At 58.1% G+C, this 21,535-nt stretch overlaps 2 protein-coding genes across 5 annotated transcripts; both read right to left on the bottom strand.

Annotated features, from left to right (window-relative positions):
• Positions 1 to 170: 170 nt before the first annotated feature.
• Positions 171 to 8,258, bottom strand: GIPC3 (GIPC PDZ domain containing family member 3). 2 transcript variants are annotated; one of them, XM_055371287.2, is made up of 6 exons: positions 8,003 to 8,258; positions 7,145 to 7,330; positions 6,830 to 7,010; positions 4,240 to 4,352; positions 3,869 to 3,963; positions 171 to 3,755 (listed from the first exon to the last, which is right to left on the bottom strand). In XM_055371287.2, the coding sequence occupies exons 1-6, from the start codon at positions 8,225 to 8,227 to the stop codon at positions 416 to 418; spliced, it is 4,140 nt and encodes a 1,379-aa protein (XP_055227262.1). In that variant the 5' UTR covers positions 8,228 to 8,258; the 3' UTR covers positions 171 to 415. The 2 variants fall into 2 exon arrangements, with proteins under 2 accessions (XP_055227262.1, XP_018869999.2); XM_019014454.4 differs by having other exon boundaries at positions 3,480 to 3,755; positions 3,882 to 3,963.
• Positions 8,259 to 14,506: 6,248 nt separating this feature from the next.
• HMG20B (high mobility group 20B) lies at positions 14,507 to 20,689 on the bottom strand. 3 transcript variants are annotated; one of them, XM_031004278.3, is made up of 10 exons: positions 20,611 to 20,689; positions 20,258 to 20,313; positions 19,805 to 19,913; positions 19,019 to 19,222; positions 17,938 to 18,058; positions 17,295 to 17,341; positions 16,975 to 17,047; positions 16,493 to 16,708; positions 15,477 to 15,609; positions 14,507 to 15,081 (listed from the first exon to the last, which is right to left on the bottom strand). In XM_031004278.3, exons 2-10 carry the CDS (start codon positions 20,293 to 20,295, stop codon positions 15,069 to 15,071), a joined length of 954 nt encoding a protein of 317 aa, XP_030860138.2. In that variant the 5' UTR covers positions 20,296 to 20,313; positions 20,611 to 20,689; the 3' UTR covers positions 14,507 to 15,068. The 3 variants fall into 3 exon arrangements, with proteins under 3 accessions (XP_030860138.2, XP_030860139.2, XP_055227261.1); XM_031004279.3 differs by having other exon boundaries at positions 17,295 to 17,338; positions 20,611 to 20,687; XM_055371286.2 differs by having other exon boundaries at positions 17,295 to 17,338; positions 20,258 to 20,636.
• Positions 20,690 to 21,535: the final 846 nt, after the last annotated feature.

Raw genomic sequence — 21,535 nt, 5'->3', positions numbered from 1 at the left:
CAGGCACGTAAGCTCATGCCTGTGCGGTGCTTAATGAAGTGCCTGGTACACAGTAGGTGCTCAAGAGGTATTCAGTGTTGCCACAGTTTCAGCCAGCCCCCCAGCCCCCCAGCCCCCCATCTCTGCATTCCCCCAAACTTCCCCCAAAATGACACACCAGGCTGCAGAGATGGAAGGTGCCTTTATTCACCATGAGCCCTCAGGGTACATGCGGTGCAACCCGTCTCCTGCCCTCCTTTTCCCTCCAAGGACCTGGATCTGAGCCAGGACCGGTGAAGCCCCTGTTTTCACCACCGCACACTCCCCACCACCGCCTGCTGGAGAAGTAAGGTCACTTGCTGCTTCTGGGGGACCCAGGCTGGAGGGGACAGGAGAGGACGAGAACCACAGGAACCAGGGCTAAGTCACAGCCAAGCTACGGCCCCCCGCGGTAAGGGCGGGGTCCTGGCTCCCCCAGAGTGGGGGAAAGGGCTGGCGCCAAAGCTGGGGACTCAGACAGCTGGGAACTCAGGAGGGCTGCCCTAGGGGCAGGACTAGGAGTGACAGATATGGTGGGTGGGGTGGACTTCTGGGGTCCCACCTGGGGCTTGGGAGAGACGGCTGGCTTCTGGGGGGTTGAGGAGACCTGTGACTGTGGGGCCAGGTAGGAGGCTTGGGGTAAGCCTGGGATGGGGCCAAGGCTGGCCTGGATGCCACATACCTGATCATGGGGCTGAGGCAGAGGCTGGGGGTCTTTGCTAGGGGCTGGGGTGGGGTCTCTGGGGGATGGGCCTGGGGGCTGAGGTTGGGCTGGGGCAGGGGCCTCAAGCTGGATTCTAGGGTCAAGGCCAGGGGTCTGTGGGCAGAGTCCATTTCTAGGGCTCAGCCAGATTCTTGAACTGGTGTGAGTTCTGGAACTGGATTGGGTTCCAGAAACAGGCTGGGTTCCAGAACTAAGGTAGGCTCCAGGGCTGGGCTGAATTCTTGAGCCATTCTGGGTTTCAGAGCTGAGCCCGGTCTCAGAGCTGGACTGGGTTCTGGAACTAAGGTGGGCTCCAGAGTCGGGCTGAATTCTTGAGCTGGTCTGGGTTTCAGAGCCGAACTGAATCCCAGAACTGAACTGGGTTCCAGAGCTGGACTGAGCCTCAGAGCTGAGCCTGGTCTCAGGACTGGACTGGGTTCTGGAGCTAAGATGAGCTCCAGGGCTGAGCTGAATTCTTGCAGTGGTCTGGGTCCCAGAGCTGAGCTGGTTTCCAGAACTAGTCTGAGTTCTGGAGCTGGGTTGGGCTCCGGAAATCAGCTGGGTTCCCGAACTAAGCTGACTTCCAGAGCTGGCTTGAATTCTTGAGCTTATCTGGGTCCCAGAGCTGGGCTGAGTTCCAAAGCTAAGCCGACTTTCAGAACTGCTCTGCTTCCCAAAGTCCAGTTGAATACCAGAGCTGTCTGGGGCTGTGGTCTGGAGCTGGTATCTAGAACCTGGCAGGGTTTTAGAGGCGAATTGAGTCCCAGAGGCTGGTCGAGCTCCTGGGCAGTGCTGGGTCCTGGAGCTGGGCCTGCTGTTGGAACTGGACAGGGCTGTGGAGCTTAATTCTCTCGCTGCGATGGCCTGGGTCCCAGGACTAGATTGGACTCCAGAGCTTAGCTGGATTCTGGAACTTGGCTGGGTCTCAGCCGCTGTCTGTGTTTTGGAGCTGGCTGGGATTTCAGAACCAGCCTGTGCTCCAGAACTGAGCTGAGTTCCAGAGCTGGGTGTGGTGCTTGGGCTGGATTGAGCTCTGGAGCTTGGCCAAGCCTTGAAATTGGTCTGGGTCCTGGAAGTAAACTGCATTCTAGAGCTGAGCTGCATTGTGCAAGGAGAGTGGGGCTTGGCACCAAGCTGTGTGCTGGAGCTGGGTCTTGCTTCCAAGATGGATGGGGTTCCAGAGCTGGTCTGAATCCTGGAGTTGGGCCTGGTTGTAGCACTAGGCAAGGTTCTAGAGCTGGGCTCAGTCTCAGAGCTGGAATCATCACTGGAGCTGGACTGGGCTTCAGGATGGGGATGGGCACTTGGATGCAACTGGGGTTGGGATCTGGACTGGGCAGCTGTGTGGACCTGGGTTTCTGAGCTGGTCTGAGTTCTTGAATAGGATTTGGTTTGGGAGCTGTCTCTGAATCCTGAGCTGACTGGGGTTCCAGAGCTGGGCTGCTTCATGAATCTCACATGGGTTCCAAAATTAACTGGGGTTCCGGAGCTAGACCGAGTGTCCAGGTGTGGCTGCATCGTGGAGCTGTCCAGAGTTCCAGAGTCAGCTTGAGTTTTCCAGCAGGGCTTGGTCTCCGAGCTAGCCTGGATTCTGGAACTGGGCTTGGTCTCCAAGCTGGTCTGGGTCTTAAAATGTGTCTGGGTTCCAGAGTTTGGCTTGTTGTCAGGGCTCAGCTGGATTCTAGAGATGTGCTTCGTCTCAGAGCTGGCCTGGGCTTCAGAGCTGGGCTCGGTCTCAGAGCTTATCTGGGTTCTAGAGCTGGGCTCAGCCTCAGAGGTGGCCTGAGTTCTAGAACACGGCTTGGTCTCAGTGCTGGGCTTGGTTTCAGGCCTTATCTGGGTTCTAGAGCTGGGCTTGGTCTCGGAGCTGGCCTGGACTCTAGAACAGGGCTTGGTCTCAATACTGGGCTCTGTCTCAGAGCCCATCTGAGTTCTAGAGCTGGGCTCGGTCTCAGAGCAGGCCTGAGTTCTAGAACAGGGCTTGGTCTCAGTGCTGGGATTGGTCTCAGAGCCCATCTGGGTTCTAGATCTGGGCTTGGCCTCAGTGCTGGGCTTGGTCTCAGAGCTCATCTGAGTTGTAGAGCTGGGCTTGGTCTCAGAGCTCATCCGGGTTCTAGAGCTGGGCTTGGTCTCAGAGCTCATCTGGGTTCTAGAGCTGGGCTTGGCCTCAGTGCTGGGCTTGGTCTCAGAGCTCATCTGAGTTCTAGAGCTGGGCTTGGTCTCAGAGCTCATCTGGGTTCTAGAGCTGGGCTTGGTCTCAGAGCTCATCTGGGTTCTAGAGCTGGGCTTGGTCTCAGAGCTCATCTGGGTTCTAGAGCTGGGCTTGGTCTCAGAGCTCATCTGAGTTCTAGAGCTGGGCTTGATCTCGGAGCTGGCCTGGGCTCTAGAACAGGGCTTGGTCTCAATACTGGGCTCTGTCTCAGAGCTCATCTGGGTTCTAGAGCTGGGCTCGGTCTCAGAGCAGGCCTGAGTTCTAGAACAGGGCTTGGCCTCAGTGCTGGGCTTGGTCTCAGAGCTCATCTGAGTTCTAGAGCTGGGCTCGGTCTCGGAGTTCATCTGGGTTCTAGAGCTGGGCTCGGTCTCGGAGTTCATCTGGGTTCTAGAGCTGGGCTCGGTCTCAGGGCTGGCCTGAGTTTTAGAACAGAACTTATTCTCAATGCTGGGCTTGGTCTCAGAGCTGGCCTGGGCTCTAGCACATAGCTTGGCCTCAGATCTGGGCTGGATTCTAGAGAAGGGCTGGGTTCTGGAGTTGGGCTGGGGCTCCAAATTGGATTGGGTTCTAGAGAGGAACTTGTCCTCCGATCTGGGCTGGGTTCTGGAGCAGGGCCGGGGCAGGGGGCTGGGCTCCGGGCTGGGGCTGTGCTGGGCCCCCCCAGGGCAAACTAGCCACAGGCCTCTCTGGCCTCGCCGATGGCGGCCCACACTTCCACCACAAACTCGTCGGGGAAGGCGAACTCGCCCAAGACGGAGTCTAAACAGCGTGCAAACTCCTGGGCGCTCGCTGTCTTCTTGGACGTCTCCACCATGGTGGACGCTGCGGGCCGTGCCAGAGGGGATGTCAGTGAGGGCACTCCCCGCGCCCAACTTCCCGCTGGGACCCCTGCCTCCTCCCGTAGGCTTCCCTCCCCCCAGGGCCCCCTGGCTTACCCTGGCCCCTTACCCAGCTCGGGGTCCCGAATGCCCATGTAGCTTTCCAGCAGGTCATCAACCTTCCGAGATGCCTCCTCCTCAAACTCACTGGGCTGGGGGCACACAGGAGGGAAGTCAGGGGTGAAAAGCTTTGGAGCCCTCCAGCCCAGCCCCCTCCCGACCCCCACCCCTAAGGGAAGAGTAGACTGGACCCTCACACGAGTCAGTAGTGCTGGTACCAACATCATTGCCCCACTTTTCAATGAGGACCCATTTTGCAGGCAGAGAAACTGAGGCTCCGAGGAGAAGTTCTTACCCAAGACCGCACTGACTCAGTGGAGGAGCTGAAGGTGCAGATAGCCTGGGGAGAGCCCCTCCCCTTCACTCACCGCTTCCTCCACTGTGGCAGCCCCCCCAGAACGAAGCCGCAGGGTCTCCCTCCCGCTGGTCACTTTCGCCTCTACTGGACATTTGCTGGACCGACTTCTCTGGCCAATCATATCTGGAAGGAACAGAGTGAGGGATGGCCATGGGTTCTGGGTGGAGCCACATCTTTGTAAACCCTGGGAGGCCAACAGCTGAGCCTTTCTAGAATCTTCCTCCCCTTCAAAGTCCTCCTTACATCTGTACGGCAAGTCTCCAGAGACCTATTCGAGATTCCACACTTCCCATCCCCAGCAAACTAAATCACAAGTCCAGAATGAGGTGTTGTAATGGAGCAGGTTTAGAACTAACATCCCAGTCCCATGCCCTCACTCTCCCTCTTCTAGCGACTTTCTCTAGAAGGGACTGCTTGGGACCCTTCTTGTGGTAGGATCCTAAATCTAGATATGTTCTTGTCTGGGTTCCAGAACCCGGCTTAGTGTCAGGACTGAGGTGCCAGAAACACACTTAGTCTCAGAGCTGGCCTGGGCTTAAGAGCAGGGCTTGGTCTGAGAGCTGGCCTGGGCTCTAGAGCTGGGTTTAGTCTCAGACTAAGCTCGATTTTTTTTTTTTTTTGAGATGTTGTCTTGCTCTGTCACCCAGGCTAGAGTGCAATGGCACGATCTCGGCTTACTGCAGCCTCCACCTCCCAGGTTCAAGCGATTCTCCTGCCTCAGCCTCTCGAGTAGCTGGGATTACAGGCACCTGCCACCATGCCCAGCTTATTTTTTGTATTTTTAGTAGAGACAGGGTTTCACCATATTGGCCAGGTTGGTCTCGAACTCCTGATCTCGTGATCCACCCGCCTTGGCCTTCCAAAGTACTGGGATTACAGGCTTGAGCCACTGCACCCAGCCAGGTGTTTTTTTTTTCTTTTTTTTTTTTTTGAGACGATGGATCACCTGACCTCAGGTGATCCACCTGCCTTGGCCTCTCAAAGTGCTGGGATTACAGGTGTGAGCCACCACGCCTGGCCTAAACTCTATTTTTAGGCATGGCTTTTGGAGTTCACAGCCACGGCAGGGCAGATTCTAGAACCCCATACAGCTCACTCTCCCTGGGACATCTCTCCATGTGTGCTGGGGCACTTCTAGAATCTCTGTCTCTGTTCTATAGAACAACGCTATCCAAAGGGCCAACCCATGGCTAGATGAGGAGAATGTGCCAGTGTGTAAATCAATACACTGCTTTCTTCATTGAGAAAGTCTAGTTATGAAAAAAAAATGGGCAGGGTGCAGTGGCTCATGCCTGTAATTCCAGCACTCTCGGAGGCCGAGGCGGGCAGATCACCTGAGGTCGGGAGTTCGAGACCAGCCTGCCAACATGGAGAAACCCCACCTCTACTAAAAATACAAAATTAGCCAGGCATGGTGGCACATGCCTGTAATCCCAGCTAGTTGGGAGGCTGAGGCAGGAGAATCACTTGAACCTGGGAGGCAGAGGTTGCGGTGAGCCGAGATCACACCATTGCACTCCAGCCTGGGCAACAAGAGCAAAACTCTGTCTCAAAAAAAGAAAAAAAATTAAAAATTAGCTGGCACGACCAGGCGCGGTGGCTCACACCTGTAATCCCAGCACTTTGGAAGGCCGAGGTGGGCAGATCACGAGGTCAGGAGATCCGAGACCGTCCTGGCTAACACGGTGAAACCTCATCTCTACTAAAATACAAGAAATTAGCTGGGTGTGGTGGCGGGCGCCTGTGGTCCCAGCTACTCGGGAGGCTGAGGCAGGAAAATGGCGTGAACCCGGGAGGCGGAGCTTGCAGTGAGCTGAAATCAAGCCACTGCACTCCAGTCTGGGCGACAGAGCTAGACTCCGTCTCAAAAAAAAAAAAAAAAGAAAAAGAAAAGAAAAGAAAAAGGAAAGGAAAAAAAAAAAAGAAAAGAAAGAAAACTTTTTTCTCATATTCTCATTCTCTACAATCCACCATGACCTCAAAGCACTGCTTTAAAAGTTCCCACGCTGCGCGCGGTGGCTCACGCCTATAATCCTAGCATTTTGGGAGACTGAGGCGGGTGGAGCACTTGAGGTCAGAAGTTCGAGACCAGACTGGTCAAGATGGTGAAACCCCCGTCTCTACTAAAAATACAAAAATTAGCCAGGCGCAATGGTGGGTGCCTGTAATCCCAGCTATTCGGGAGGCTGAGGCAGGAGAATCGCTTGAACCCGGGAGGTGGAGATTGCAGTGAGCTGAGATCGCGCCACTGCACTCCAGCCCGGGCAACAGAGTGAGACTCCGTCTCAAAAACAAACAAACAAACAAACAAACAAACAAACAAAAACAAGTCTCCCAGCCGGGCTCCAAAGTGGTTCTGGACGCATCCTCCTCCAACTCCACTTTACCCAGTCTCTCCCCCACCCCTCCCCCACAGGCTGACTCCATAACAATCTATTAATAGAAACTACCTACGAGTTTCTGATACCCTGCCAGGAGCTCCTTGGCACGCAGCGGGTGCACCTAGAACCTTCCTGCCCGTCCCATCCCCGACCCTCCTCCACCCCAGGCATCTGTAGAACGCACTTCGGGAAGAGCTCCGGCCAGCCCACCCGCCTCACCGAAGGCCCTCTTGGGCTGCACCAGGCGCAGGGTGAAGGGCTGGGACTTGGGCAGCTCCCGGAGCATCTTGGCCACCTCGTAGTGGCGGCAGCCCACAATGGAGTGGTCGTTGATGGCTTCGATGCTGTCACCCACGCACACTGCCTCGATCCGGTTGATGATACTGCCTTCCTTGATTCTCTGCAGGGATCCAGCGTCGCTGGCAGGGCAACCCCAGCCACCCGCCTCCAATCCGCAGAACCCACGTCGACCCAGAGTGGGGGGGGGCAGTTGCTGGACCCCAGGAAGCCACCCGCCCACCCCCTCCCGGGCACCTTGATGAAGGCGTAGCCAGCCCCGTTGTCCGTGATGGTCAGCCCCAGAGCATCCTCTGTCTTAGTGACCTCCACCTCCTTGGTCTCGCCTCGCACGTGGGCAAAGATGAAGTCCTCCAGGCCTATCTGACCCCCTAGGAGCTTCTGCATGTCCACTTTGTGGCTGTTGAGGGTGCAGAATAAAATCTTCCCGGGGGAGAAGGAGCCCAGAGTTAGCCAGGGCATGCATCCCCCCACGCAGCCACCCTGTCTGCGCAGGCCCCTGCCCCCAGCGACCAGGATCCCAGCCCATGGGAAAGGGCAGGGCGTGGGACCCCCAGAACAGATAGAGGAGGGAGAAGGAGACTTCCAGCAGGTGGAGACCCCTCTCCATACCCCGGGACCTCCAGCCCCCAGACCTCCAGGTTTAATCTGCTGGCGCCCCCTGGGGGCTGCAAACCAAACGAACCCGGATTGGAAAAACGCCCAGGAACCCCCCAACCCCACGGCGGCTTCAGACTTCCCAACTCTAAGGGGGCCATCTGGAACCCCAGACCCCAGCTACGCCCAGGAAGCACAGAGTCGCTTCCCCGAGGGCTGGGGTCCGCTCCAAGCTAGGTCTACGCAGAGGATTTTCTGGAATATCTAGGGGTCCGCTAGCCCTAAGACCTGCCCATCTTTTGCGCAGAGCGTGCAAAGGGGGCCCCTGGGAATGTGGCACCCCGGGATCTGAGGGCTGGGTCTCTGAGATCCGGCGATGAGGCGGCCACCCCGACGTCTGGGATCCGGGGATCTGGGGTCTCCCGTCCAGGGTCCAAGCTCCCTACCCCTCACCCCATCAGGCGGGTGGTCTTGGGCGCCGGTGTCCGGGGTCCTTACCTCGGTGGGCGCGATCCCGAAGGCTTCGGCGATCTTGGCGTACAGCTCGCGGACGTTGGTGAAGCCCTCGATCTTGCCCGTGGGGCTCCCATGCGCCAGCTGCGTGCGGAAGACGAGGCGCGGGCGGGCGCGGGGCGCGGCCGGGGGCTCCGAGGGCGCGGCCGGGGGCGCAGACGCGCGCGGGGTCTCGGCCCCCCGGGCCTCCCGGGCCGCTGCTCCCTCCATGGCGGGAGAAGTTCGGCCACCCACCCGGGCCCTCGCCGCCGCCGCCGGATCCGCCGCTTCCTGCAGCCTCCCCTCCCCCGGCCCAGGGCGCGACAGCCGAGACGCCCGGGTAAGGGGATATGGGAACCCGAGCCGCCCGGGAAGGCGACACCGCGGGGTGCGCAGGGGTGGGTCGGGCCCCAGGTGTCCGGGCCCTGCCAGGGGCAGCTGCGCCTTCCCCGGGGATACCCGCAGTCCGGGGGGGCCTGAGCTCAGGACCCTGGAAGAACAGGGACCACAAATAAGGACAAGGACAGGCCTGGAGCCGTGGCTTACGTCTGTAATTCCGGCACTTTGGGGGGCCGAAGCGGACAGATGACCTGAGGTCAGGAGTTCAAGACTAGCCTGACCAACATGGTGAAACCCCGTCTCTTCCAAAAATACAAAAATCAGCCGGACGTGGTGGCTGGGCGCCTGTAATCCCAGCTACTCGGGAGGCTGAGATCACTTGAACCCGGGAGGCGGAGGTTGCAGTGAGCTGAGATGGCGCCATTACACTCCAGCCTGGGCAAAAAAGCGAGACTCCATCTCAAAAAAAAAAAAGGACAGGGACAGCTGAGGGTGCTGGAGCACTCACCCTCTGCTAGGCGAGGTCATTGTTTTATTTTATTTGATTATTTTTATTTATTTATTTATTTTGAGCTGGAGTCTCGCTCTGTCACCCAGTTTGGAATTCAGTGGCACGATCTCAGCTCACTGCAACCTCTGCCCACCAGGTTCAAGCAATTCTCATGCCTCGGCCTCCCCAGTAGCTGGGATTACAGGCATATACCACCATGCCCGGCTAATTTTTTTGTATTTTTAATAGAGATGAGGTTTCACCATGTTGGCCAGGATGGTCTTGAACTCCTGACCTCAGGAATCCACCCACCTTAGCCTCCAAAAAAGCTGGGATTACAGGCATGAGCCACCACGCCCAGCCTTTGGTTTGTTTGTTTGTTTTTGGAGACGGAGTCTAGCTCTGTCGCCCAGGCTGGAGTGCAATGGCGTGATCTTGGCTCACTGCAACCTCCACCTCCTGGGTTCAAGCGATTCTCCTGCCTCAGCCCCCCTAGTAGCTGGGATTATAGGCGCACACCACCATGCCTGGCTAATTTTTGTATTTTTTAGTAGAGACAGGGTTTCACCATGTTGGTCAGGCTTGTCTCGAACCCCTGACCTCAGGTGATCCACCTGCCTTGGCCTCCCAAAGTGCTAGGATTACAGGCGTGAACCATCGCGCCCGGCCACATTCAATTTTTTAAAATTTAATTTAGAAACATGATTAATTTTTTGTACAGTTGGGATCTCACTGTGTTGCCCAGGCTGGTCTCAAACTCAAGACCAGGAGGTTCAGGCCATCCTTCAGCCTTGGCCTCCCAAAGTGCTAGGATTACAGATGTGAGCCACTGTGCCCAGCCTCTCTTCAGCATTTAAAGCTACCATCTGACATATCAGATATTTTATTTTATTTTATTTTTTGAGACGGAGTCTCTCTCTCTTGCCAAGGCTGGAGTGCAGCGGCACAATCTCGGCTCACTGCAACCTCTGCCTCCCGGGTTCAAGCGATTCTTCTGCCTCAGCCTCCTGATTAGTTGGGATTACAGGCACCTGCCACCATGCCCAGCTAATTTTTTTGTATTTTTAGTAGAGACGGGGGTTTCACCATGTTGGCCAGGATGGTCTGGAACTCCTGACCTCAAGGAATCCTCCCGCCTCAGCCTCCCAAAATGTTGGGATTACAGGCTTGAGCCCCAGCCCCCTGCTGATATTTCATTTCATCTTTCGTCCTGTTTGTCCCCAGGACTGGAGGAATGTCAGCTCCAGGAGGGTGGGGGCTGTTCCCCTGCTCTGTCCCCATGCCCAGTGTCCAGGGCACAGTGCCTGGCATACAGCAGGTGCTCAGTGATCTTTGGTGAGGAATGAACAGATGTCCAGGTCACAGATGAAGGAGGAGACCCCAGGCACCAGGAGGCATTGGTAAAAATCCGCTGGAGTGCAATGTCAGAAACACCTACGTATCCATCAGATTCCTACCCAGGAATGTCGGCTCAATAAACAGCCATCCTGCCTGCAGTGGTGGGCCCTACAGCAGAGCCAGACACAGCCTCCACCCAGGAGGAGCCTCACAAACCGAACATGGGGAGAGAAAAGAAAGTGGCAGGAGGGTTTGGACGAGGTAAGAAATTTTATGTAAGGCCGGGCACGGTGGCTCATGCCTGTAATCCAGCACTTTGGGAGGCTGAGGCGGGCGGATTGCTCGAGGTCAGGAGTTCGAGACCAGCCTGGACAACACAGTGAAACCCCATCTCTACTAAAAACACAAAAATTAGCCAGGTGTGGTGGCGCACACCTGTAATCCCAGTTACTCGGGAGGCTGAGGCAGAATTGCTCCAACCTGGGAGGTGGAGGTTGCAGTGAGCCAAGATCATGCCACTGCACTCCAGCCTGGACAACAGAGTGAGACTCTGTCTCAAAAAAAAAAAAAAAAAAAAAGGCCAGGTCTGGTGGCTCACCCCTGTAATCCCAGCACTTGGGGAGGCCGAGGAAGGCAGATCACAAGGTCAAGAGATCAAGACCATCCTGGCCAACATGATGAAACCCCATCTCCACTAAAAATACAAAAATTAAATTAGCTGAGTGTGGTGTCATGTGCCTGTAATCCCAGCTACTTGGAAGGCTGAGACAGGAGAATCACTTGAACCCGGGAGACGGAGGTTGCAGTGAGCCAAGATCGCGCCACTGCACTCCAGCCTGGGACAGACAAGAGCGTGACTCCGCCTCAAAAAAAAAAAAAAAAAAAAAGAGAGAGAGAGAGAGGGGTTCACCTGCCTCAGTCTCCCAAGTAGCTGGAATTACAGGCATGCACCACCATCCCCGGCTATTTTTGTATTTTTCGTAGAGACCAGGTTTCACTATGTTGGCCAGGCTGGTCTGGAACTCTCGGTCTCAAGTGATCTGCCTGCCTCGGCCTCCCAAACTGCTGGAATTACAGGCGTGAGCCACTGTGCCCAGCCCACACAGTTTTTTGAATGTACCAAAACCTACTGAATTGTATACTGAAATTTTTTTTAATAAAAAACTGCTGCAAAATGGTATTTTCCAGGCCTGCCTAGAAATTAGAAACTCTAAATTTAAGGTGGTGGTACCTGTGCCAGGACAGGGTGAAACTGGGGTGGGGAGTGAGGGGGGTTGGCAGTATCAGGTTGTCTGACTCGCCCATGACGGCTGTAACAAAGCACCAAAAACTGGGTGTGGTGAGGTGGCTCTTGACTGTGATCCCAGCACTTTGGGAGGCCGAGGTGGGAGCATCACTTGAGCCCAGGAGTTTGAGACCAGCCTGAGGAACAAGGTGAGACCCCATCTCTACAAAAAATACAAAATTAGCTGGGTGTGGTGGCACACACCTGTAGTCCCAGTCTGGGCAACAGAGACCCCATCTCACAAATACCAATAAATTGACTGGGTATGGTGGCTCATGCCTGTAACTCCAGCACTTTGGGAGGCTGAGGTGGGTGGATCACTTGAGGTCAGGAGTTTGAGATCAGCCTGGGCAACATGGTGAAACCCCGTCTCTACTCAAAATACAAAAATTAGCCAGGCGTGATGGCGAGTGCCTGTAATCCCAGCTACGTTGGAGAATCGCTTGAACCTGGGAGGTGGAGGTTGCAGTGACCTGAGATCCAGCCATTGCACTCCAGCCTAGGCAATAGAGCGAGACTCTGTCTCACAGAAAAATAAATAAATAAATAAATAAATAAATAAATAAATAAATAGGCAGGAGTGATGGCAGGCACCTGTGGTCCCAGCTACTCACGAGAACCAGGTGGGGGGATCACCTGAGCCCAGGAGGTCGAGGCTGCAGTGAGCTATGATTGCCACACTGCACTCCAGCCTAGGTAACATAGTGGGACCCTGTCTCAAAAAAAAAAGGCTGTCGGGCATGGTGGCTCACGCCTGTAATCCCAGCCCTTTGGGAGGCTGGGGCAGGTGGATCACCTGAGGTCAGGAGTTCAAGACCATCCTGGCTGACATGGTGAAACCACATCTCTACTAAAATATAAAAAATTAGCCAGACATGGTGGTGGGCGCCTGTAATCCCAGCTACTCAGGAGGCTGGGGCAGGAGAATCGCTTGAACCTGGATTGTGGAGGTTGCAGTGAGCCGAGATCGTGCCATTGCACTCCGGCCTGGGTGACATGAGTGAAACTCTGTCTGAAAAAAAAAAGAAAGAAGAAGCAGCAGCAGTGTGGGATGGGGGTGGGCACAATGGCTCACACCTGTAATCCCAGCACTTTGGGAGGCCAAGGCAGGAGGACACTTGAGCCAGGAGTTCAAGATCATCCTGGGCAACATAGTGAGACCCCCCCCCCACCCCTAAAAAATAAAAAATAAACAAAAACAAATCATCACAAACAGGGAGACATAACACAGCAGAAACATCCTCTCACGCTCCAGAGGCCAGAATCCCACAATGAAAGTGTTGGCAGGGCCCTCGGAGCCCCTGGGAAGAATCCTTCCTGGCGTCCACAGCTTCTGGCTGTGGGTGGCCTTCCTTAATGTTCCTTGGCTTCTAGATACATCACTCCAATCTCAGCCTCTGTTGTCACTTGGCTGTCTCTTCTCTGTGTCTGTGTCCAAATTTTATCTTCTTATAAGGAGAGCAGTCATGTTGGACTTAGGGCCTATGCTACTCCAGCAATGACTTCATCTTAACTAATTATACCTGCAGTGACCCTATTTCCAAATAAGGTCACATTCAGAGGTTCTGGGGTTCAGATTATTCTCCGAATTCTTTAGGATGTCTTATGTATGCCATTAAACACAGAAGTCCCTGGAAAGGTTTCTCAGTAAGCAACACACACACACACACGTACACAAAACAAGCCAAACGCAGAACTCCCAGCAATCTGTATCTCCAAAAGAATGGAAAATGTGCATTCTAACAAAAACATGTACATGAATGTTCACAGCAGCATGGCTCACAAATAAGTGCTAGAAATAACCAAGTGTCCTTTGACAGATAGATGGGTCAATACAGCGGATTCATCCACACACTGGACAATGACTCAGCCACCAAAAGGAATGAGGCTCTGACACAGGCCACAGCGTGGATAAATCTGGAGGACAATCACACTCAGTGAGAGAAGCCAGATACAAAAGGACATATAGGCCGGGTGCGGTGGCTCATACCTGTAATCCCAGCACTTTGGGAGGCGGAGGCGGGCAGATCACCTAGGTCAGGAGTTCGAAACCAGCCTAACACGGTGATACCCTGTCTCTACTATAAATACAAAAAATTAAATGGGTGTGGTGGTACACGCCTGTAGTCCTAGCTACTCAGGAGGTTGAGGCAGGAGAATCGCTTGAGCCAGGGAGGTGGAGGTTGCATTGAGCCAAGATCGTGCCACTGCACTCCAGCCTGGGTGACGGAGCAAGACTGTCTCAAAAAAAAAAAAAAAAAAAAGGCCACACAGTGTGTGGTCCCGTATCCAGGACACGTCAATCCACAGAGACAGGAAGGGGATTTGTGGGTGCCAGGAGCTGGGGAGGGGATAAGAGTGACTGTTGATGAGGACAGGACTTCCTTTGGGGGTGATTAGAATGCATTGAGATTAGATAAAGGTGATGATTGCACAAAATTGTGATGTACTAAATGCCACTGAATTGTGCATTTTAAAATGGCTAAAATGGCCAGGCGCGGTGGCTCATGCCTATAATCCCAGGGTTTGGGAGACTGAAGCAGGAGGATTGCTTGAGCCCAGGAGTTCAAGGCTGCAGTGAGCTATGATTGGGCCACTGCACTCCAGCCTGGGTGGCAGAGTGAGACCGCGTCTCTAATGAATAAACAAAATGGCTATAATGGTAAGGTTTATGTTGTGTATTTTACACAATAAACAAAACCGTGGCCCACCCAAAGTCACTGTGCTACAAAGTGGACTTGAACCCCCGTGCGGACACAAGTTGAAGGATGAACTGAGCAGCTGTGACTGTCCCCTGTGCTTCAAGTCCCCCACGTGTGCTGAGCCCACAATACCCAACTTTAGGTAGGGGAGGGATTGAGACACCTGCCCAGCCACTGACTTGCTCTGTGAACCCCGGCAAGTTTGGGCTCCTGTCTCCCTATCTGAGAATCTCTGAGGCTCTGCTAGAGGTAAAGAGAGCAGGCCTGGCGCCCCCAGCAGGGAATGTCATGGGGGGCCCAGGATGCACCTTCTGAACCCTCCACACCACCCCAAACAAGCTTACACACTCACAAGCTTAAAACACAAATTTTACTTGTTTTTATTTAAAAAGTCCGGATCCAGCAGTGAGAAGGAGCCACCCCCACCAGGGTCCCTCGGCTGGAGGAGAGCAGGATGGGCAAAGCCGGCCCCCACCCATCTGGGGTACAGGCATGCGGGCGACACCCCAGGTAAGTCCCCACAAGGCAGCTTCCTGTGTGGCCTATGGCACAGCCCCCCGTAGTGAGTAATTTGGGGGGTCCTGCCGTGTGCTGGGGGTGGGTTTCGTCTGCCCTGTGTCCTGGGGGTGGCCCGGAGAGCCAGTGTAGCGCGTGGCTGTCCTCCGAGGAGGGGCACTCTCGGCTGTGAGGTTCTTCCGGGTGTATCGCGCAGCGAGTGCTTTTTCTGGGCTCAGGGGGCTGGGGAGATTGAAAGCTAAAGGGCTGCTGCAGAAATTTAATTTTAGGGGGGCTGGAGCCCCCAAGGTGCAGGATGGGACCAGGCCCCAAAGGGTGGACCCCCAGCCTCTCGTCCACGGTGTGGGGTGTGGCAGGGCCGCGCCCACAGCTTCTCCTCTGCATCGTGGGCCCGCCCACTCCTCACAGGTGCTCGCTGAAAGGAGAGAGGAGGGCCCGGGATGAGGCTCTCATCATCTCTGGCCCCCACCCCGGCCCTGGGGAACCCCGGAGACCATGGCCCATCAGCTGCTCCAACAGATGCCAGGGTTGGGGGACAGGCGTTGAACCTATCTAACCCGGGCGCTGGGATCCACCCTGAGAAGCTTTAGGGAAGTTCTGGTGCCCCCGAGTGGGTCCCGCCGGCCCGGGGGTCTCCATGGCCATCCTAGCACTGGTGCATCAGGGGCGACCGCAGGTAGACCCCTCCGGGAGGTGATCTCTAGTAAGCTGCGGAGTCCCACCCAGCAGCCCTCGCGGACCTGGGGAACCCCAGGGCAGGCACATCCGGGCCTTGAACCCCGGCCCCGCCCCGCCTCGCCCGGCACACACCTGGCGACCTGGGCCAGGATTTCCTTGATGCGGACGATGAGCTTCTCGTGCTGGGCGGGGTCGCGCTCGATGGCTCCGTGAAGCCGGGCCATGTAGAAGTCCAGAGTGCCCAGCGTGGGCGTTTCGCCCGTGCCTGGGGGACAGGCGGGAAGGTCAGGCGAGGATGCCGGGGAGTCGCGGGGCGGGGGCTCCAGGGGCAGAGGTAGGGGGTGACTCAGGGCGGGTCGCGCGGGCGCTCAGAGGTCCGGACACCGCCAGCGCAGGAGCGGCGCAGGGTGGGCTAAGGTAAGCCGGGGCAGGAGGATAGCGAGGACAGGGGCAGGGTGGGGACGCGGGGCTAGAGCGGCGGGCGTCCAGGGTCTGCTGAGGACAGTCACGGACGGAGGGAACGAGGTCGGGGAGGTGGGGATGACACCGGGGGGCTGGGGTCGCGTGGGACGTGACTGGGATGGTGGAGGTGCCTCAGGCGTCAGCGGGGCGGGGAGGGATGGGTGATGGGGGCGTGGGGAGGTGGGGTGAATGGGAACGTGGCGTGGCGAGCGGGGAGGCTGGGTCAGTGCTCAGGCTGGTCGGGGGCTGGCGAGGGAGAGGGGCCAGCGACGGTGGGGCCGGTAGGGAGCGGTGGGGGCGCAAAGGGTAGGGGCACAAAGGGGCTGCGGGAGGAAGCGAGTAAGCGGGGACGCGTCGGGAGAGGTCGTGGCCGGGAGGCGCGGTCGGTGGGGGCGAGGTCAGGGACCCGGCCGAGTAACGGGGCGCGGAGCAGAGCTCGGGGGTGGTCTGGGAAGAACCAGACGGAGCTATGGGGTAGGGGTGCGGGGGTCGGGGAGGAGGCGGAGCTGGGGGTGATGAGGGCGGGGCGATAGGCGGGGCCGGGTGACTGGGGAAGAGGGGACGGGTTGATGGGCGGCGCCGGGCGACAGGGGAAGGGGGCAAGGGAGGGGGGAGGGGGAGGGGGAGGGGGAGGCGGGCGGGGCCGGGTGACCGGGGCGGGACTGGGAGATGGGCGTGGCCCGCACCCGGCACCGGCAGTGAGGCGAAGCTGGCGGTGAGCGCCTGGCGCACGGCCTGGAGCTGCTGCTGCAGCGCCAGCGTCCTCCGCTCCTCCAGCGCCAGCTCCTGCTCCAGACGCTCGCGCGCGCTGCTCATGCTCTGCGTGTGCCTCTGCAGTACCGCGTTCTGCTCCTCGAAGGCCACATTCATCTTCCGCAAGCGCCGAAGCTCCGCCTCACGCGCTGCGCCGGGGGGAGCGGGGTCAAAGCCTGCGCCTCCCCTCTCCCCTACCTCCGGGCTTTTGCCCGGGACGTGCCCCTGCCCAGGTTTCCCTCACTGCGCCCTCTGCCTCCTGCTCCACATCAGCCCCTGGAGCGACAGGGTGCGCCTGGACGCTCATAGGGAACCTCCCGATCCGCCTCCTGCAGTCTTGGGGCCCTCCTGGCCCACGCCCCCCTCTACCACCCAGTTTCACGGAGTTCGCATCAGGAGCGCAGTTACCGCTCACCTTTGTTTTGGTCCAAGAACTCTTCAGTGAAGATGGGAACATCGAAGGTGGAGAAGCCATCGCAGTCCCCACCCTAAGACGAAGGGACAAGGTGGCAATTTACTGGTGGTAGGAGGCAGCCACGCTCTTTCTGGGTGTGCCCCAAGCCTAGGAGGGTCTCCTGGGACACCCCGGTGGGAGTACAATCAACAGCGTCCCCACGGTGCAGTGGCACCGCCCCTGCTTGCACACATCTGGGCGAGCACTGGCTCTGACTCAGGGTTCTAGAAGCCTCCAGACCTTTCTCCCCCAGGTGCTTTGAGAGGAGGAAGGTCGCTTACCTTGTGTCCATTCAGGAGAGTGTTCATGAGCCCAGAGCTCGAGTCTTCTGGCGGGGGAGGGGAAGGGCAGGGTCAGCCTCCCAGGCCTCCGGGGACCACGCCCTGCACCCTAGGTCAGCGCTGCTCAGCCGGCTCCAGCTCCCCACCTGAGTGCCCCACGTCTGGGCATCCCCCATCGCTGTACCGCGTGAGCCCCCTTCACTCCTGTCTGGCTATGTATCTTTCCCCCGCCCAACCCACGGGACTGTGCCCCACGGAGGGAGGCCCTGCCTGGGCTGAGGTCGCACCCCACAGAGCAGGACCCCAACTGCTCGCACCGGCCCCTCCCACCTTTCATTTTTCTTTTTTTTTTTTTTTTTTGAGACGGAGTCTCGCCCTGTCGCCCCGGCTAGAGTGCAATGGTGCAATCTTGGCTCACTGCAACCTCCACCTCCCGGGTTCAAGCAATTCTCCTGCCTCAGCCTCCCGAGTAGCTGGGATTACAGGCACCCGCCACCATGCCCAGGTAATTTTTGTATTTTTAGTAGAGGGGGAGGGTTTCACTATGTTGGCCAGGCTGGTCTGACCTCAGGTGATACACCCGCCTCGGCCTCCCAAAGTGCTGGGATGACAGGCGTGAGCCACCGCGCCCGACCCCTCCCACCTTTCTTGATCTTCTTCTCCTGGATCTTCTCCGTGCACATCTTATAGGCTTCAGACTGCTGGTACGCCCGCAGCTCCTTCATGTACTGCTGCTTCTCTCTCTCGGCCTCATCCAGGTACCGCTGGGGGGCAGCACCAGAAGGCTTGAAGCAGGGGAAGCCTCCAACGCCAGGATCCAGTCTTTATCACTCTGCTTTCACAGCACCCTCCCCTCTCCTGAACCTTCTATAGCTCCCTATTCCCTCCAGGCAGACAGAACCGGCTCCTCAGCCTGTTGCTCAGGGACCTCCGAGCTCCCACATCACTTCCCATGCCCCGGACTCTTCCCCACCTCCAGCCCTGACAAACCACTCCCGGACGCCAGAGTCATGGGCAGGAACCCAACCTCCAGCGTATGCGGATGCCTGGACTCCCTCCCGCACCCGTTTCTCTCTTTGAAATCTCACTTACAGGGACGCAAAGCAGTGATGGCTTTTGTTACATTTCCGTGATGTTTTTGCAATTTTTAAACTAACAGGATATGAAAATCGGGTTTCGCAAAAAATCCAGGCCCCATCCTGACTTCTTAGACATATCTTTGTTGGTCATCCAGTTTTCAATCTGTCTTGCCTCTTGCTAGCCGCGCCCCCAAAAGCTGGTCATGGGCTGGCCACGGTGGCTAACGCCTTTAATATCAGTAATTTGGGAGGCTGAGGTGGGCGGATCATTTGAGGTCAAGAGTTGGAGACCAGCCTGGCCAACATGGCGAAACCCCATTTCTACTAAAAATACAAAAATTAGCAGGGCATGGTGGCACGTGCCTGTAATCCCAGCTACCTGAGAGGCTGAGACAGGAGAATTGCTTGAAGCCGGGAGGCGGAGGTTGCAGTGAGCTGAGATCACGCCACTGCACTCCAGCCTGGGCAACAGAGCAAGACTCCATCTCACAAAAAAAAAAAAAAAAAAAAAGTTGGTTATGGGTGGGCATTTCTCCAGGCAGAAGGAAAAACCCTGCACGTGGAATCCTTTGGGGGTCGGGGCTACTGGGGGGTAGTCCGTGGACCCCGCCAGACCTGCTCGGCGCCCCGCCCCGCCCCGCCCACCTGCTTTTCCGTTGGCTGCAGCTTGCTCCACTCGGCGCCCAGCATCTTGGTGATCTCGGGAAAGGGCAGATCCGGGTGGCGCGTGCGGATCTGCTCGCGCCGCTCGTTCAGGAAGCGCACGTAGCCCGTGACCGGTGCCTTGGGCCCATTCGGCAGAATCTTCTTCCGCTTCTTGCCCTTGGGCCAGCCGCGTTTCTTCACCGGCTGCAGAACCGGGCTGCGTCGTTGGGAGGGGGGCCTGGCGTACTGGGGCAGGGCTCAGAGGGGAATGGGCGGGGCCTAACGCGTATGGGCGGGGATGGGGGCGGGGCCTAGCTGGGAGGAAGAACCCGGAAAAGATGGAGGTAGGGCCCGGTCAGCAGTCGGGACACGGTGGGTTAGAGGGATCCCTGGCCAGGGGTGAGGGGATCTGAGGAACTATGGGCCGAGGTTTGAGTACAGGGTTGGCGTTGACTTCGGTTGTGGGCGTGGCCTCTGCTTGGTGGGCGTGGTTTTCTGCTGGAGAACGGGCCCACAGGACCAAGGGGAGGGTGCCGCCCCCAAGGAGTGGAAGTGGGCGAGACCTTAGAGTGGGCAGAGCTGGCATTGTGCGGTGGGCGGGGCCTGGACTTAGAGTGGCAGAGGACCTGTCAGGGGCGTGGCAGCTGGCACGGGGCGGGGTCTCAGCTTCCAGAGGAAAATGGGCTGTGGGCGGAGCCACAAGCAATTCAAATCCAGCCTGGGGCGGGGCTTCGAGGCTGGGGCGGGAGCCCGGGGCCTCCCCCAGCTCAGCGCAGGGACTCTCACCTCCTCCTCGTGGGACCCCTTCTCGCCCGCGCGTGGACCCTCGCCGCGCTCTTGCTTGACAGTCATCACGAAGCCCCCATGCTGGCCCGGAGCCTTGCCGCCCGCCGGCCTGGAGCCAAGGATACCGCGGTCAGCCCCGTCCCAAGAATCTCCCCTCCCCCAAAAGCCCACCCCAGGGCGTTTTGACCCCCGACGGCGGGGCTGCAGCTAGAGTGCATGAGCCCGAGGAGGCAGGGTCTGATGGGGTCAGTATCCGGGGAAGGTGGGACAAGCGGGGCTCCTGGGAGGGACTGGAGGCCGAGGTGGGGGGTGCAGAATTGGGTGGAGGGAGAAGCCCCCTGACCCAGGTGGGGGAGTCAAGACTCCGGCGTGGGGGACTGGGTCAGGGGTTCAGGAGCTAGGGCTGCAGCCGGGAAAGTAGCGAGGGCGTGGGGAGGGGATCAGTGCACTCACGCGGCGGCCGCGCCGGGCTGCTTGGGGCCGTGGGACATGGCCGCTCCGGGCCGGACCTGGAACACGGACGCGGGCGGAGGTGAGTAGCGCCCGGGCTGCCCGATGGCAGACCGCGAACTGGGGTACCCCGCGATGGAGAGCCCCGGGATGCCGGGCCCGGAGCGCTGGGGGGGCCGGATCCGGGGGCGGGGAAGTCCTCGAGGGCGGGCGCCCCAAGAATCCTTTGTTGGGCGACTGCCCCCCCCGGGAGGCCTGGGCCGGTTTCCCCCGGGCCAGGAAAGACCCCGGCCCGGCCCTGGGACCCCTGCACCCCCGCCCCCTCTCAGGGCCCGGAGTTCCGCGGCTGTTTTCACCTCCAAAGAAACTTTCCCGGACCTCCCGACTGCGCGACGCTCCAACCAACCGCCCGCAGCCCGCCCCCGTCGGCCGCCCCGCCCCTCCCCGCCCCCGGCATGCTAATGAAGGCCTCGGCGAACGGTCCCATTGGGTGAGACCTTCCCTCCGGGCGAGCCCATGCAGATACCGATCGGCGCGCCGGCCGGCGATTGGCTGGGGAGGCTGCTGAGTCGCGTGGGAGGTTGGTAAGGAAGGCGGCGGGCGGTGCGTCAAGTTCGGCTGCGCTCGGCCGCGCTCGGGACCAATCGGGAGCGAGTGGCGGACTTGCCGGGTGGAGCCTCTTAAAGGGCCAGTAGGAGAGGCGCGGACTCCTCCTCCCTCTCTGAAGGCAAGACTCCCAGCCGCTGCCGGATGGGGCGACCGGCGGATCCGGGTCGGGCCCCGCCCCGGTTGCCATGGGGACGGAGGTGGGTTGCTAGGGTTAAGGTCCTGCGAGGCAGCCCCCAGCCCTAGGACAAGGTGGGACCTGTTCTTAACATCCTGTAAAACCTAGCGGAGAAGTTTCCTATGTATTTACTCAGTTTAGAGCCCCCGACGTCCGGATCCGAGGGCTTCTGGCCATAGGGGCTGCTCTCCCTCTGGGGTCTCGGCTTTCCCTCCTGTGCAATAGGGACATCACACGATATCCAGGACAGAGAGACTGGGATGCTGCGAAGCTGAGAACTGGGTGTGGGTCAGGCATTGGGTGGGGTTGGGAGCTGGGCTGGAAGTGTTTGGGGAAAGATGGTGGTGAAGGGAGATGGCAAGGACTTCGTGAGGATGGGTCAGGAGGCTCCGCTCTGGTGGATCAGGGACCTCCCAGCAGCAGTCTAGGCTTCTGGCCCAAGTTGGGGCTGCTCACCTCCTCTTTTGTTTTTGAGACGGAGTCTCACTCTGTCGTCC

This window comes from Gorilla gorilla, chromosome 20, assembly GCF_029281585.2.
Source record: "Gorilla gorilla gorilla isolate KB3781 chromosome 20, NHGRI_mGorGor1-v2.1_pri, whole genome shotgun sequence".
NCBI lineage: Eukaryota > Metazoa > Chordata > Mammalia > Primates > Hominidae > Gorilla > Gorilla gorilla.
Note: the sequence above shows the minus strand (reverse complement) of the source record. Positions and strands in the feature narration are given on the sequence as shown.